General features: G+C 42.4%; 1 protein-coding gene across 1 annotated transcript in view; it reads right to left on the bottom strand.

Moving 5' to 3' along the window:
* The window catches only part of ERC2 (ELKS/RAB6-interacting/CAST family member 2), a 944,454-nt gene that overhangs the window by 421,113 nt on the left and 504,807 nt on the right, over nt 1–18,534 (bottom strand). The window contains exon 13 of the mRNA XM_040408024.1: nt 7,637–7,797. Within this exon, the coding sequence (XP_040263958.1) occupies nt 7,637–7,797 (161 nt within the window). The remainder of the gene's footprint in view (nt 1–7,636; nt 7,798–18,534) is intronic.

The raw sequence follows: 18,534 nt of genomic DNA on the forward strand, positions 1-18,534 counted from the left end.
GGATGTCGGTAATTGCAATTTTACAGTCAGTCAGCCTCTTCCTTCCTTCCTTTCATCCCTCTAAATTATGATTCTCTGGCCCTTCACTTTACAACAGAAGTCCTGGAAAAAACTCACATTTTCCCATTTTGTCAGGGTCTGCAACATCTGGCAGAATCATAATAGGTTTGTTGGCTCAATCTACCAACATGGATGTCTGCAGTAGATCAGATATGCCCTTGGTGTCACCATTACTCTGGAGAACCAGCTGTAACCGACAAGGGAATTATTTAGCCGATAAACACAGAGAGCAGGATCGAACAGAGAACAAGTACACTAACACAGGTACAGCAAGGACGGTTAACACCCCAGAGAAACCCAGATGGGACCCTGTCTCTCTATAACGATACAAACTAGTAGGTATTATTTCATGGCACTTCAAAAACTTCTAATGGCAGTGTCCACCTTTAGACTAGTCTTTTTTTCATACTTTCCTACAACTTTTACCACTTTTCCAAATTCAGTTTTACCTTAGAAGAGATACCTCCCAACACTTACTAACCTGGTGTCCCATAATATGGAGATCTTATCTAAAATATGACCCGTAGAAGTCAATGCCATTATCGCTCTGGTCATCAAAAATCCACATACTAGTCCTTAGATATCAGTGTAAGAGAATATCATACAGATGCCCAGGTGTTAAAAAAGCTAAAGAGGATTATGTGTAAAGCTGAATTATAAGCGCACACGTTTCTACAATATTGCTTGATACCATTTGGTCCCCATGGAAAATGACCCAAGACCAAAACTTAGCCAAAAAACTCATTCCAAGTTTGCACTGGCCTGTGTAATCATCCATCAGCCTGAAGATCGGACAATGTGATGCCACTTTTGCTCACCTTCAATGACATTGTACAGAACATCTACAAAAGTATTAAAGGTTGTCAAAAGGGCTGGTCCAAGAGAGAAACTTATCACCTATCCACAAGCTAGGTGACACATTTCTGAGCAGTGGGGGTCTGACCGCTGGGACTCCTATTGACCTATTGAGCAGGAGTGTCCGAGTGCCCTCTGAGAATGGAGGAGCGGTCGAGTATGCTTATCACCACTTCATTCAACTCTACAGGTAGTTCAGTGCTTGGCTATGATCTGACAATCCAACAGAGCTGAATGGAGTGATGGTGAATTGGACACCCTTCTTCTCGTGATTGTTGGGGTTAGCAGCAGTCAAACCCCAACCGATCAGAAACTTGTCACCTATCCTAAGTTTCAATCTTGGGCCAACCCTATTAGGTGAGCTACCCCAGTGGACTCTCAGTTCACAATTCTTAATGAACTGATACACTGCATAATTGTAATTATTGATACATCAAACACCATGACTGTCTTCATGAATGTAAAAATGCTGACCTTACACTAGAAATTTTGGATAGCCAAAAAAGTTCAACTGGGATGATTTACAGCCAATCCCTGGTGCCTTTTCATGAGATGAATGGGTGTGATGACACATTTCTATTATTAAGCCAAGTTGTCAAGAGCTGCAGCTGAAAAGACTGGTTGAATAACAGATCTGCATCCCATCAATGGAGGCCTAGACCAGGTCATTGATCATAGCAGAGACTGATTGGCTATTTGTCATATTAACTCACAGCACTGTAATTCAAAGCGACGAGCTTCACAAGCCAATTACGACAAGCAAAATGTCCCATGTGAAATTCCTAACGTACGGCCACCTGTACTGAAAAATATACATTTTCTCCCAGGGTAAAGCAGACAGCATGCTTACTGTAATACATGTGTTTTCTAGTAACCCTCGTCCTCAATAAATGCCACAAAGACTGCTCATGTCTACCAGGAGGTGGTGGGCGTACATTATGCCCCCAGCGCTTTCACACAAATTAACTGTGCACCATTTGTGGAATTTGTCAGTCTGGACATTCCTCGGCTCAGGTGGGTTACAAAATGGCATCTATACAAAAAGAAAAGACAACATAAAACTTTATGGTCTCGTTCCGAGGTGCAAACAACAATTTAGGTGACACTAACACAATATCATTAGGTCTCTCAGACAATTTGCCAGGTAAACAGGCCCTCACGCTGTTCTCTGATATTTCTCAGAGACGTGCTTTTATAGTCGGCAGCCATTTTGCTCCAGTTAAAGAGTTATCTAGTTGTGAGGCTGGGAGCTTCTGTTCCGAGAACAAAGACAAAGTTTAATGTCCTTGTAATGTTTATGGTGTTTGCAAGTAAGTGTCAAAATGCCAGCTGGAGCTTGGTGGCTACTAGATGCCTGTGCGGCTGACCCATCTCTCTGAAGAAGATACTAGATCCCTAAACTACTTCCCACGGAAGTCTGTCTTCTATTGACATCCTGCTGTTTTGTTTGTCTTTTAAGCAAGAATAGGACTCCACTATATGTATTTTTTCACTTTTCTATACATTCAGATCTCTTACTGACTATTAAAGTTTTCCTTCACACATAGCCCTGGACTGAAATACCATTGCCTAAAATGGTATTAAAATAACAATATTAAAGTATAAAGTTATAAAGATGATGAGAAATAAATAAATATAACAATTAACATTTTGCCAGTTATATAAGTAACAGGCAAAACAAGACTTCTGGGGTCAAATAAATTAATATAATTAAGAGATAAAAACTGGGAAAGTTGGTGATGGAAAATAAAAATAAGCAAGAAAATGGGAAAAATCTAACTGTTTTAATCTACACACATTTACACAGCACATTGTCCTATTTGGGATGGTTTTTCCAGATGACTACAGTGGGGAAAGTACAGAACAGTACTGCAGTGCAGTTTCCCATAGATATCCCCGAACAAACATATCCAAGTACTGTTTCTAGTCCAAACCGTTAGAACAACCGCAAGAATCGCGTGCATTTACAACTTTTTTCTCCCACTGCATTACAGGTACGCGTAATAATATTAAACATGTGACCTCGCTACACAGATGGAATCTGTAAGCCCACACCGTGCCTTCAATTTTATACGAAGGTATTACAGAGGCATTCTCCCATAGAAATATTGCTGGTAGGGGAGAATATGCCTGCATATAGAGACCTGTGTGGCAGCAGTGTGGGGCCGTTTGGGAATATGTCACTACTGATGCCAGTCACTGACTAGGTTCACATGCTGCATAGGGACACATCACTGCTGAGGCCAGCAGGGGAGTAGCTACAGGGGGTGCAGAGGTAGCAGTCGCTACTGGGTCCAGGAGCCCAAAGACCCTTGTGCCGCACAAGAAGACACTGGATTATAGAAAGTACATGCTGGTCAAGTTACACCTCTGGCTGGAGGGAAGTGGTTAGGTCAAGAATTTGGCATGGGGGGGTGCCGTTTAAATTTTTGCCTCAGGCAGAATGACTGCCCCTGGCCACAATGCAGTGAGGGAAGGGGGGGGCCCAAGGTAAGCTCTTGCACCAGGGCCCATGAGCCTTTAGCCAGGTCCCTGGAGGCCAGTCATTGGCTTCAGTGGTGCACGTGACCTCGTCCATGCTGAAGTTGACAGATGAGGACCAGAAGACCAGTGATGAAAATCCAAAGCGGAAAAGAAATGAGTTTTCTCCACAAACATAGCTAGTTGGAGTGCACATAAAAAAAAAAAAAAAAGAACTGGTTGACTCCATTAAAGGACCTAAGTCTGACCACTAGTACAATTATATGCATAAGGAATATTCAATTTCAGGATATGTAAGTACCATCCCTAACATGACATTATAAATTTAGTAGAAGGACTTACAAGTCCAAATCCTGCATTATAGAAAGCGGGAAAGCAAGCAGATGGCAATTACAGACATTAAAACAGAGTCTGTGGGAAAATGAAGTGGTAACTAACTGATAAATCCTCCTATTAAATCTTTATTCATCCTTCTGTAAACGTCTTTTAAATGATTCAGATTCTCGATATTCCGCAAGATCCCTGAACACTAACAATTAATGGACACTAGTAAATTTAGCTGGATCAGATGTCAGGCCAGAATGAAGCAGAACCCTCAGCTCTGGCTGGAAATGCAAACCTTATATAAGCATTGGAAATCATCTCCGACGTTCATACATACAGAGACCACTTGCTGGCTATAACTTAGTGACCACATCCCATGAAGTCTTCTACTGCAATGCATCCATGAGTGGACACCATATATTATGGCCTCTAGGTAGATACATGGAAAATCCTTATTACAACTTTTACAATAAAAAATTGTGAAATTCAACGGAATATAGATAACTCTGGCAGGCTGTTCCGACAGGGAGCAGCCTGTCGGAGATATCTGAATCCAGCACTGCTGGACGCTACCTGACACATGCCGGCTATAATGGGGACTGGCGAAGATCCAGCTGCTACCTGGCCAACACGTGCATCGGTTTTCGTTCTTCTGGGTTGCGGATTAATCTCCTCCAGTACCTGTTATAGTGAATGGGGACAGATGGTGATGCAGTAGCTTCTGACAATGCTGGAATGCAGAAAGATCCGGCAGACCGTTCACTACCAAAACAGCCTGCCAGATCTAAAAGCGCTATTGTGAAACTAGCCTTTGGCTAAAGTAACAATTATGAGACTCCAGGTATTCTCCATTTGTTTGATCCTGTTCTGTCTTGAATCCCAATTCTGAACGTAGCTATTCTTACCCATTTAGATCCATAAGGTAGATGAGGTTAACCTTAGTCTATACAGTGTATGCTTTTCTGAGCTGCAAGGAAGTGTCTCCTGACCTTGGCTCTGCTGACCTGATAACAGAACATACAGAGTCTGCTTCCCACTTTACTGTTTACTAAGCGTGATCCTGCTAGTCATTCCAAAACAAAGATAGGTGATAAACGTGCTAGGGGCCAAATGCTGGGACCCCCACTGACAACGAGAATAGACGTCCCTGAGTAAAGGAGCAGTAGTGACCATGTGTGGCCACCATTCTGCTAACTGTTTTGGGACAACTATGGCTATCTCTGTCAGTTCATCACTGCATTCACAAAGGAGGTTTAAGGAACCTGCCTTCATGGCCTGCATCAAGATGAGATATGTCACTTTTTCAGGAAAAATCTGTGCAGCTCCATTAAATGGATCTGTGGCATGAACAACTACTGCAGCAAATACACATTGGAGATCAGCGGGGATCTGATACCCAGGACCCCAGCCACTTAGCCTCCTTGCAGCTTATAAGCACAGCTCTGTACATTGTATTGCGGCTGTGATAGGTATTTCAGCTCAGCCCTGTTAACTTGAATGGGACTGAGCTGTGCATTGGCCACGTGACCAATGAACCTGACATCAGTGGTCTAGGAAGAGGCCATGGAGCTCGGGTGAGCACAGCAGCCTCTACGTAGACCAGTGTCGCCATGTTGCCTGCTGTCAGACCCACACCTATTGGATACTAATGACCTATCCTGAGGATAGGTCATCAATATCAGAATCTCGGAAAACCTCTCAAAGTCATGTAAATAAACACAATACAGTTGAGTTTGAGCTCTGTAATGTACTTTTGGAACATTGGAAAAATAAGTCTTGTAGACATGTCATTATATCTGGCCTGTTGAAGTGGATTTTACGTCTTGTAAGTGTTTCCAGTCCTTTCATATGTCAGTGATAAACATTTAATGACAATATCTATGTGCCCAGCAGTACTAGTCAGGAAGGGTGATAATATTAGATATTACATGACAGAGAGGCTCTGACACCAGAGAAAGAGCAGGCTCTGTTATCCCAAGGAGAGGAACCGGCCGAATAACAACAAAGTGACAGACCGTTCCAAACAGAAGAACCATTTCTTTACAATCAAACCAGTCAATGTCTCCACATGTCAGCAGCTCTGTCTATGCACATTTACCTACAATTAATATATTAAGAATGGAGCCTAAAGACGTCCTCAAGGGTCTGTTTTTAAAGGGCTACATACTAAACTTTCCAGTAGACATATACATAACATACACTACTTTCAAGGGCTTGTTTTACAGATACTGTAAGACTCATACAAGCTAAGGCAATGAATGTTACTGGAAGATCTATATACATTTTACTGCTTAACATGCTTCCTGGCAGGAAAATGACTAACTTTCCAACAATATGTCCCACTGTAGAAGATACTAATATAGACTTTGCTGGATTATTGGGCATTTTACTGTAAAAGGTTATTAAAATGGTTAAAAGCAAACTGTGAAACAACCCTGAAATAACAAAATTCCCCTCAACAATTAATAAGACCTCTAAAGGTGTCCTGATGTTACCAGCAGATCTTGAGAGTCCTGAAAGTTGCGAGGTGGGGCCTCTACTGAACTAATTTGTTTTTCCTGCACATCCCACAGCTGATCAATCGGACTGAGACCTGTGGAATTTGGAGGCCAAGTCAACACCTTGAACTCTTCCTGAAGATTTTTGCAGCATTATCCTGCTGAAAGAGGCCACTGGCATTGGGAAGTAACATTGCCGTGAAGGGAGGTACTTGATCTACAACAATGTTTGGGTTGGTGATACCTCAAAGTAACATCCGTATTAATGTCCGGAACCAAGGTTTCCCCGCAGAACATTGCCCACAGAATCACACTGCCTCTGGCAGCTTGCCTTCTTCCCATAGTGCTTCCTGGTGCCATATCATCCCCAGGTAAGTGACACACATGCATCTGGACGTACACATGATGTAAAACAAATGTGATTCATCAGACCACTCCACCATTTTCTATCAAACCATGGTCTAATTATGATGTGTCCATTGTAGGCATTTTTGTGGTGGACAGGGGTCAGCATAGGCGCTATGAATTATCTGCAGGTACGCAGCCCCATACACAGCAAGCTGTGATTCAATATGTGCCCCGTATCACCTTCCTTATCATTTTTTTTTATTTAGACTAAACATTCAAAGCTTCTCATTCCACACACATCAGTCTTGAGCGCCCATGGACATGTTGTTGGTTCAGTTGTCCTTGGACCATTTTCGGTAGGCACTAACCATTGCTTACCAGGAACACCTAGTATCACAATTTGTGCCCATATCAAAGTTGTTCTGATCTTTAGGTTTGTCTATTGTCTGAACTGATTGCTCACTAGCTGCCTAGTATGTCCTACTCCTTGTCAGGTGCCATTGTAATAATATAATCAGTGTTAGTCACTTTAACTGTCAATTATTTTAATGTCTTGTATGATCTGTAGTCAACTACAGTCTGAAATGGAGAAGTTACTATGGTTGGGAGTTTCTCATTTGGGTCTCTTACTGGTTTGGGATTCTTGGCCAGAAAAGCTTTAGAGTAATCAGTAGATGACAGAGTCTAAAATGATTGGGTTTACTGACTTTAATTTGCTGTTAAAATTTGTTCAATTTAATAAAAGTCGATAGATCAAGCAGGATGTAAGAAGGTTAAAATACAAACCCATAGGGCAACTGCACATTTTCCCAAGAAAAAAATAATAATATACCTTAGTTCTCTCTGAATGAGCAAAGTATTGCCAGCTGTGATCGCTCATCAACAAACAAGACTGCATTAATTATTTTTCTTATACAGAGATACCATATCTATTCATACACTATTAATATATCAGAAAACAATGGGGTAGAAATGGCACTATACCCATGGTAGATACCTCACTTGTATGAAGTCACTGTTCAGATTAGGTTAAAACTGTACAATAAAGCTGAAATAAATGATATCCTTACTTCATCTCCAGGATCTCTTCAAGTTGTTTTCTGCGGTCTATCATCAAATTGTTCAGGTGTGCTTCCTTGTCAGCAAGTGATTGTTGAGTTGAGGAGAGACGAGCTTTGGTGGAATCCAGCTCCTGTCTTGTCTTTTCAAGAGCATTCATGAGATCATCCATCTAAAGAAAGAAAAAGTAATTAGATTTTTCTTTTGGCAATTACCAAAGAGATTTCCAATTAACCTGCTACATCAGAGCATACCTAAGAAAACGGTATAGAATCGCCTAGAATTACCTTCAAAGGACAAGACTCTACTGCAGACCCAAAGAGCTGCTGAACATTCACACGTTTTTATAATAACTTTTTGACCTTTATCAATTTCTGTAATTTGTGTTAACTTATCTTTTTTAATATGTAAGAAATTATAAGAACTTTTTCATGCGGGTCTCTAAAATATTATCTTCGATTTTTGATTCCCACCATTTCTAAACGCTTTAAATATTTTTTTTAAAGTAGCCACCATTAGTGACAATCTGACTTGGAGGATAGTCCTGTTGTTACAACAATATGTCTACAGTGACTCGGTCATGATGTTTGCTTCTTCTCACCATGATAGCATCAAGAGTTAAAGCTTCCTTCCCAATTCTAAAAACATATAGTATTGATAGTCAAAGTGACTTGCTATAACATTGTCCCGTGATCTAATTTGTGAATGTCAAGAATCATTACATAAGTAATTAGAGATTTTAGACCATTTTCTGATCTTGTTTATGGTTGGTCTTTGAAGCTGGCTGAAGAGGTCATAAATAGGTAAAAGAAAAAATAACCAATTGCTATAGCTTGAAGTGAGGCCTGAGCTGCGCTTGTACCTTGATATGCAATGTGGGCTGGCTTTCTATTAATTGGGTGCACATCTGTATTGCCATTGACTACACCCAACAAGGGTCAAAAAGTCCAACCTGTGAGATTTCTGTCTTTACTCAGTTTCTGACTTGGCATTGTGTGTCATGGAGAAAGGCTGACGAAATATGTCATTTTGGATGGACGGAAGTCAACGATTCATTTCACAAAAAGTAAGCTATGGGCTGGACAGTTCTCTCCAGATGAATAAATAAACTGAAGGATGCAATATATGCAAAGGGTTCTTTAAAGAGATTCTCCGGGAATTAAGAAAATGAAAATACTTAATTACTTTAGTATAAATATATTCCCAAATATATTTAATTAGCTATAATGGTTCATTTTGTCTGGGCTGCAGTCATTAGGAGAATTAAAATGGCCGCCGTCCTATTAGTGCACACGGAACCTGTCATATTCTCACACCAGAACAAGTTACTTTACAACACTGAGGTAAAGAGTTGCCTCATCCTCCTCTCTTACTTGCCAGGGATTATGATCCTGAATACAGATGATAAGATCTGCAGCTCAATCTCTGTAGGAATGGAGTTCATGAGGAGACATGAAGTACAGAGAGGACGGACAGGACAGACTGTGGTAATTGAGACTGCATACAAGTGCTGCTGCTCATTATCTACACCTCCACTATCTCTGTACTTAATGTCTCCTAATGAACTCCATTCCTACAGAGATTAATCTAAAGATCATATTAAACTGTATTCAGGATTATAATTAGAGATGAGTGAATAGACTTTGGATGAAACATCCAAAGTCGATTTGCATAAAACCTTGTTTTAATAATGTACGGAGCGAGCGCTCCGTACAGAATTACAATGTATTGGCTCGGATGAGCCGAAGTTATAAGTCTCGCGAGACTTCGCATAATAACTTCAGAAATTGATTTATACTGTAAAAAAACATTTCCCGAACTCGGGTTCAGTTCCAAGTGGTACCTTGGAACCAAACCCGAGTTCGGGAAATGCTTTTTTACAGTATAAATCCATTTCTGAAGTTATTATGCGAAGTCTTGCGAGACTTCGCAAAGTAATAACTTCGGCTCATCGGGGTCAATACATTCTAGCGCTCGCTCCGTACAGTATTGAAACAAAGTAATATGCAAATCGACTTCGGATGTTTCATCCGAAGTCGATTCGCTCATCCCTAATCATAATCCCTGACAAGTAAGAGAGGAAGATGGCGCAGCTGTTTAACTTGTCTTCCTGTGTGATTAGGACAGCTTTTGTGTGGATGTCGGACATTTTATTATTTCCTAATGATTGCTCCCCGGACAAAACTAGTCATTATAACTGATGAAAGGTATTTGGTAATATATTTATAATCAAGTAATATTTAAGAATTTTCATTTTATAAATTCCCGGAGAACCCCTTTAAGTTAAATGGGACTCCATTTAGTCCCGTTAATAATCATGACAAAGGAATTGTGGTTGCAACAAATGGTGTGGAGTAAAGAAGCATGATTTTCCAATGAAATCATTTGTGGTATGGTTTTTCTCATTATCGATAAAATCTGGTATCCAAAAAGGTGGCTTAAAATTTAAATTATAATAAATATTGCAGGAGAATATATTCATTCTCATCAATCCCTCTGGAGCTCACAGTCTAATTTATCTACCACAACTATTAATGTACACACACAGAATAGTCATGAAAAGTTCAGTGACTAAAGGCCCCCATACACCATTAGTGCATTGTCGCCGAATCCGCCAAGAACAGTAGGTTTGGCCAACAGTCTAATGCAGGGATCAGCAATCTTTGGCACTCCAGCTGCTGTGAAACTACAACTCCCAGTATGCACACTTACTTGGCTGTTCTTGTAACTCCCATATAAGTGAAAGAAAGATTCTCTGAGTTGTAGTTTCAGAACAGCTGGAGTGCCGGAGGTTGCTGATCCCTGGTCTAATGTGTATGGGAAGCCTCCGTCTCTCCCCTGAAAGATGATGTTGGGGAGAAAGGGATTGAGGAAAATGAATATACTTTTTTCTCCCTGGAGACAAGCCGCGACCAGAAGTGCCTAACAGCGGCTTTCTCCACTCTCTCAATACGCATACACGTTAGGCTTGTGTATAGGGGAGCCTAGAGGTAGTCGGGAGAGATCTGAGGGCCCTTTAGCTACTAGTGTATGGGCCTATGTAATTTTGTAAATTGTTTTTCCATTATTTAAATATCCTGGTGGTCATGAAGTGACTCTTCAAGGGTTGGTTTATGTTTTCCCAGGCTTAAAAATGTTAAGTTGGAAGGAAGAGGATATAAAAGAGTGGTTTGGGGTGGGGTCAGCTAGTCAGCGTGGGTTTTCCAGCTCTCACCCTCCCTTCCCTGTTTCTTTTGGGCGGCTTTAGTTCTGCATGTCACAGCTGGCGGGTTGGTAGCCTTTAAAGGGCCATAGAGAACAAGGTTGCCACATGTAGGACTGACAGCTGGCATAAGGCACATCCAGAGTTTTCTCAACTTGTGTGTAATGCTATTCATTTTGAATAAAAGGAAGTTAAAAGGGTTTTCCACCTATTTAAAACTGATGACCGATCAGTATCTGATCGGTGGATGTCTGGTACCCGGGACCACTGCCGATCAGCTGTTTGGGAATGCATGGCGATCCTGTGAGCAGTGCGGCCTTCTCCTTGCTCACCAAGCATCTGTGCTGTGCTTGGTATCGCGCTCAGCCTCATTCAGTTCTATAGGGCTGAACTGCGCCTAGACCATGTGACCGATACAATGTTGTGTCATTCGGCCTAGGGAAAGCTGAGAGAAGGCCGCGGCGCTACTAGGAGCTCCGATGCCTTCTCAAAGAGCTGATTGGCGGGGGGGCCTGGGTGTCTGATCCCCACCGATCAGATACTGATGGCCTATAAGGTCATCAGTTGTAAAGTAAAGTAAATTGAGCAAAGGGATTGGTAAGTGGATTGGGCACTTGTAGATGAGTCGGGAGGGAACATTGTTGGAGAATGTGGTCAGTCAGCTGTCCACTGAATGATCGTTTGGCCGACAGCTATTGAATGTGTATGGCCGCCCTTACAACTTGTGAACATACAGACTTCATGCCAGTGCTTCACTATTGTAGCCATCACTGCTTGACAGGAAATTCATTTTTATATCATGAACTGTAATAACTGCCCATAATTTGTGGCCATGTGAACAGACCATGAGATACTGTGTTTTTTATATAGTTTGTATCCCAGCATTGCATCCATAATTACCCAACATAGAGCCCAAATGTTCACACAGAACCCTCCAACATAACTACAAACAGAAAGTGAACTGCTCTCTTCTGTCTCTGTATCTGACAATCTTAAAGGAGTTGTCTCATCATGGACAATGGGGGTGGGACCCGCACCTATATCGAGAACAGAGCCCCGCAAGTGAAGCCGCGGTCCATTTATTTTCTATCGGGCCGGCTATTTCCGTCAGCCCCATAGAAGTGAATGGGAGTGGGGGCCGCGCATGCGCTGTGCGCTCGCATTCACTTCTATTGGGAGCTGGCTTGGTGGTGGCCGGACCGGAGTCCTCCAGCCACTACCTTGCGCGGCTCCGTTCTCGATATAGGTGCAGGTCCCAGCGGTGGGACCCGCACCTATAAGACAATGGGGGCATATCCTAGTGATATGCCCCCATTGTCTATGATGAGACTACCCCTTTAAATATTTTACTCTCAGAGTCACATGGGAAAGATTTATCAAGACTGGTGTAAAGGAATCCTTTCATTTTCCAAAGCTGTAATCTGATTGGTTGCTATGAGCAACTAAGCCAATTTTCCTTAAAATGGTTTTCTGAGATTTTTATACTAACGAAGTATCCTCTGGATAGGTCATCAGTATCTGATCGGTGGGGGTCCCGCCGATCACCTGTTTGAGAAGGCAGCAGCGTTCACCAAGCACAGCGCCATACAATGTACAGTGGCTGTGCTTGGTATCGCAGCTCTGCCCTATTCACTTGAATGGGGCCGAGCTAGCTGCTCCTAGGCCACGTGAACATGATGTCACTGGCCTAGGAAAAGCAGAGAGAAGGCTGCGGCGCTCACAGGAACACCACTGCCTTCTCGAACAGCTGATCGGCGGGAATCCCTGGTGTTGGACCCCCACCGATCAGATACTGATGACCAGAGGATAGGTGATCAGTAAAAAAAAAAAAAAAAAAAAACGGAAAACCCCTTTAACACCAGTTTTGACAAATCTCCCCCTTCCTCCCCCACATTCAATTCAATTCAACTTTATTGTCATTATACCAATACAAAGATGTACAGTATAATGAAACACGACCAGGCTGCTTCTCCAATGCAGTAGTAGAAGAGAAAGAAAAGACTTATTTTTAATTTGAGTACAGAATTATTTAAATTGGTACTAGTCTATGTTCATGTTCCAGTTTTGGAATATACACAATATAGTATTGCACACGGGTGCAAAAAAAATTAAACTCATGGAAAAAGTCTTGGGAGAGTAAAGCCTTTTACAAACGCTTTGTTGTAGAACCCACATCCCTGTAAAATGCTCCGTGGAAGTGTTAAGTAAACACACTTAAGAAAATGAGGTTTTTCGATCATTATGTTTTCTTTCAAAACCATGGGACGACTCAATGATTATTTTAAAAACTGAGATAAGAGCCCTTGAAATTATGGATCTTTTTGTGAAGGTTTTCGGTTTAGAACTTTACAGACGCAACTAGAACATTTTATTTGAACAGCTAACAAAGAGATGGGTTTATACGCCAGCTGCAACATGCCGGAGAGCTCAGCTGTGGTTCTTTATGAGAAGAGACCAGAAAGCGTTATCTCGCCTTCCACACTCTTTCAGTTGGAAAGTCTGTACTTGGTTATAAGAGACATTTTTTACTTTAGATTCTGGCCTTCTTCAGTGGAGTAGAAGAACAGCTTCATGTACATTAGTCACATTGCCAGCACACTGTGATCAGTCATAACTATGGTATCACACGCCGAGAATTTGGCAACTGGTTTCAATTCTAGAAGGCCTGTACAGCGTAGGTCTAATTCAACTGGCGATCCGATTTCTGTCCACATTTTTTCCCGGAATTATTCACTTGAGTCTACGAGCGGTCTACTGGCCAGAGACCTGATAGGAAAATGTCTCAGTGGGCTGAAGACCAGGGGGCAGCCAAGGCCTCCTCATGGCAGTCAGCCAGGTACAGGATGCTCTGGGCATCAATTAATGTAGGAGGAACCTATGCACCTGTTCAATGGCCACAGGTACTCTCCTGAATTCAACTGTAGCAACGTCCTCAGGATGATGATACAGTGTTACACGGTGGTGCGGGCAGCAGTATATTGTGCTGTACTGTTTATTTGGTTCTGCTGAGGTGGTATTTTGTGTTGCACTGTGTTATTTGGTACTGCTGAGGCAGTATTATGTACTGCACTGTGTTATTTGGCTCTGCTGAGGCAGTATTATGTACTGCACTGTGTTATTTGGTACTGCTGAGGCAGTATTATGTGCTGCCCTGTGTTATTTGGTACTGCTGAGGCAGTATTATGTGCTGCACTGTGTTATTTGGTACTGCTGAGGCAGTATTATGTACTGCACTGTGTTATTTGGTTCTGCTGAGGCAGTATTATGTGCTGCACTGTGTTATTTGGCTCTGCTGAGGCAGTATTATGTACTGCACTGTGTTATTTGATACTGCTGAGGCAGTATTATATGCTGCCCTGTGTTATTTGGCTCTGCTGAAGCAGTATTATGTGCTGCCCTGTGTTGTTTGGCTCTGCTGAGGCAGTATTATGTACTGCACTGTGTTATTTGGTACTGCTGAGGCAGTATTATGTACTGCACTGTGTTATTTGGCTCTGCTGAAGCAGTATTATGTGCTGCCCTGTGTTATTTGGTTCTGCTGAGGCAGTATTATGTACTGCACTGTGTTATTTGACACTGCTGAGGCAGTATTATGTGCTGCACTGTGGTATTTGGTACTGCTGAGGCAGTATTATGTGCTGCACTGTGTTATTTGGTACTGCTGAGACAGTATTATGTGCTGCCCTGTGTTATTTGGTACTGCTGAGGCAGTATTATGTGCTGCCCTGTGTTATTTGGTACTGCTGAGGCAGTATTATGTACTGCACTGTGTTATTTGGTACTGCTGAGGCAGTATGTGCTGCACTGTGTTATTTGGCTCTGCTGAGGCAGTTTATGTGCTGCACTGTGTTATTTAGTTCTGCTGAGGCAGTATTATGTGCTGAACTGTGTTATTTGGTTCTGCTGAGGCAGTATTATGTGCTGCACCGTGTTATTTGGTTCTGCTGAGGCAGTATTTTGTGCTGCACTGTGTTATTTGGCTCTGCTGAGGCAGTATTATGTGCTGCACTGTGTTATTTGGTACTGCTGAGGCAGTATTATGTGCTCCACTGTGTTATTTGGTACTGCTGAGGCAGTATTATGTGCTGTACTGTGTTATTTGGTTCTGCTGAGGCAGTATTATGTGCTCCACTGTGTTATTTGGTTCTGCTGAGGCAGTATTATGTGCTGCACCGTGTTATTTGGCTCTGCTGAGGCAGTATTATATGCTGCACTGTGTTATTTGGTTCTGCTGAGGCAGTATTATGTGCTCCACTGTGTTATTTGGTACTGCTGAGGCAGTATTATGTGTTGCACTGTGTTATTTGGTTCTGCTGAGGCAGTATTATGTGCTGCACTGTGTTATTTGGCTCTGCTGAGGCAGTATTATGTGCTGCACTGTTTTATTTGGTTCTGCTGAGGCGGTATTATGTGCTGCACTGTGTTATTTGGCTCTGCTGAGGCGGTATTATGTGCTGCACTGTGTTATTTGGTTCTGCTGAGGCAGTATTATGTGCTGCACTGTGTTATTTGGCTCTGCTGAGGCAGTATTATGTGCTGCACTGTTTTATTTGGTTCTGCTGAGGCGGTATTATGTGCTGCACTGTGTTATTTGGCTCTGCTGAGGCGGTATTATGTGCTGCACTGTGTTATTTGGTTATGCTGAGGCAGTATTATGTGCTGCACTGTTTTATTTGGCTCTGCTGAGGCAGTATTATGTGCTGCACTGTGTTATTTGGTTCTGCTGAGGCAGTATTATGTGCTGCACTGTGTTATTTGGTTCTGCTGAGGCAGTATTATGTGCTGCACTGTGTTATTTGGTTCTGCTGAGGCAGTATTATGTGCTGCACCGTGTTATTTGGTACTGCTGAGGCAGTATTATGTGCTGCACTGTGTTATTTGGTTCTGCTGAGGCAGTATTATGTGCTGCACTGTGTTATTTGGTTCTGCTGAGGCAGTATTATGCGCTGCACCGTGGTTTTTTATTCTGCTGAGGCAGTATTTTGTGCTGCACTACAGTATTGCTGTACCTGCCTACTTGTGTTTTACCCCACTTTCTCTCAGTTTGGACCCACTTACAACATGGCGCCACTTTTTTGTTCCGAGTCCACCCCTGTTTGAGTCTCAAACGGAAAACAGACCAGAATAATGTGATCTTCTTGGAACAAACAATTTATTTTAATGGGAACATGTACTATGTGAGTAAAGTCTAGAGAGAAAATGGACAGATATTACTGCCATCTGAATACTGTATTGCAGTTCCATAAGACTCAATGGAGCAATAATATGGAACCCATAGAACTCTATGTCTATCAGATACCATGTTAGGCTACTTTCACACCTGCGTTTGGTGCGGATCCGTCTTGTATCTGCACAGACGGATACGCAACTATAATACAAACGCTGGTATCCGTTCAGAACGAATCCGTTTGCATTATTCTTTAAAAAAAAAGTCGGAGTCAAAACGGATCCGTCCTGACTTAGTCAATGGGGACGGATCCGTTTTCAAATGCACCATATTGTGTCAGTAAAAACGAATCCGTCCCCATTGACTTACATTGTGTGTCAGGACGGATCCGTTTGGCTCCGCATCATCAGGCGGACATCAAAACGCTGCAAGCTGCGTTTTAGTGTCCGCCTCAAAAGTGGAACAGAGACCAAACGCAGCCAAACTGATGCATTCTGAGCGGATCCTTATCCCTTCAGAATGCATTGGGGCTGAACTGATCCGTTTTGTGCCGCTTGTGAGAGCCCTGAAACGGATCTCACAGGCGGACCCAGAAACGCCAGTGTGAAAGAAGCTTTACAGATGTATACTTGCCCAGAAAAAAATACTTCTAGGGGAGAAAACTCTGTAATGTAGGGTCATACAGAGGCACCATATGGCGGGACATAAAGAAACTATGCTTTGTGCTCTGACCCTCTTCATTAAAAGTAAGTGACCTTATATGAAAATACAGAACGACCATATACTGTACAGATGGAAATTCATACTGTTGCATAATCCGAAAAGTCAAGCCGCATGATCCTTTGACCAACGAGAAAATTGACTACAGCGAGTCTATGCTTGTCGCTTAATGATAACTTCTCCAGGGTCCATGGACGTGTGTTATACTGTGTTTCATAGGAATATTACATTTCAAGCCCCACTGGGTAGCTATGGGCTCTAGAACATGCTGATGCTCTTTCCTGTAGGAAATCTGTCAAGAATTTAACATTTCCTGAACAGCTACTCGGTGCTTTCATATTTTTTTCAATAAGGGTCCATGCACACAACCGTATTTTCAGTCTGCATCTCTGCATCCGATCCACACTTTTTGCAGATCAGATGCGGACATATCAATTGGGCGTCAAAAGATGCAGAAACGGATATGGTCACATGAATGGACCGTAACAATGTATTCTTTATGCAATCCTCTAAAATAGTACTTATAGTGCAAGATTGTAAGCCCTCTTCGGTCTTTTGACTGAAAAGGTGCCTTTACGACTCCCTTAAAACAGAAGACAATTTTGTGACGGGTGCTCCCACCAGTCCCCTATGTTACCCTTTAACATAATTCCAGTGGAGGACCTTTCCTTTTACTAGCCACAAACCTGCCTGCCCAGGTCTTCCAGAGCAGTGGTACTAGAGCAGTACCACCACCAGCATGCAGCGCTCCTTCATTCCTGTAGTTAAAGGAGTTGTCTAAAAAGAAAAAAAATCTACATTTTTCAAACCAGCACCTAGATTTGAATACTTTTATAATTGCATGTAATTAAAAATGTTGCATAGCCACTGAGTTATTCAATTAAATGTATCTGTATAGCGCCACCTGCTGTTTTTTTTTTCTTATTTCTTTGTCATGCTCACTGAGATGGCCGCACATGCTCAGTTTCATCCTTCAACTGCCTCCTTAGCTGTGATAGGGAGAGCTGAGACACGCCTCCTGAGCTGTGATAGGGAGAGCGGAGGCACGCCCCCTTAGCTATGATAGGGAGAGCGGAGACACACCCCCTGAGCTGCAGCAGATAAGACACTCCCCTTGAGCTGTGATAGGGAGAGCGGAGGCACGCCCCCTTAGCTATGATAGGGAGAGCGGAGACACGCCCCCTGAGCTGCAGCAGATAAGGCACTCCCCTTGAGCTGTGAGCTTGGTATAAATCTAGCAAATCAATGATTGGGGAGATCTCTGGATCCGTGTGAGGTACAGGGCTGGTTTTGGCTTTGTTAGATAGAGATGGTCATGTACTACATGATGTCTGATTTTCATTTTTTACATTAGTCATGGGATAATCCCTTTAAGGTTTATTGAAGTTCTTACTTACCTCTGTTTCCCAGAAATTACCTACAAATAGGAGACCCGGCGTACATTACAGCAGTGCGGTATAATGGTTTCTTATGCGTAGACTTACAGCTTTCCTTATCTCTCCAATGCTGCTAATCACACGCAGAACCGCGGTCTGTAGCCCAGAGGGAAGGGTTCTGTGATGCCACTGTATGCTTATAAAATACAGATGTCAGATAGAAAGCGTTATAGTCTATGTAAAGGATAAAGACTGGCTCTCCCCCATCGACTGTAATTGGGCACAACCGGACTCTGTGCCTGTGAGATAAAAGCCTTTGAATCTCATTTTCTCTTTCGTGAACGGTGTCTTGCTATTCTTGTACGTGTTCACATTTTTTGGAAGATTCACTCATTATTCTTGCCTTACAGTGACACCTTTTGGAGCCAGAAGAAATCGTACAGC

The sequence above is a fragment of the Bufo bufo genome, chromosome 9 (genome assembly GCF_905171765.1).
Source record: "Bufo bufo chromosome 9, aBufBuf1.1, whole genome shotgun sequence".
NCBI classification, from domain to species: Eukaryota; Metazoa; Chordata; class Amphibia; order Anura; family Bufonidae; genus Bufo; species Bufo bufo.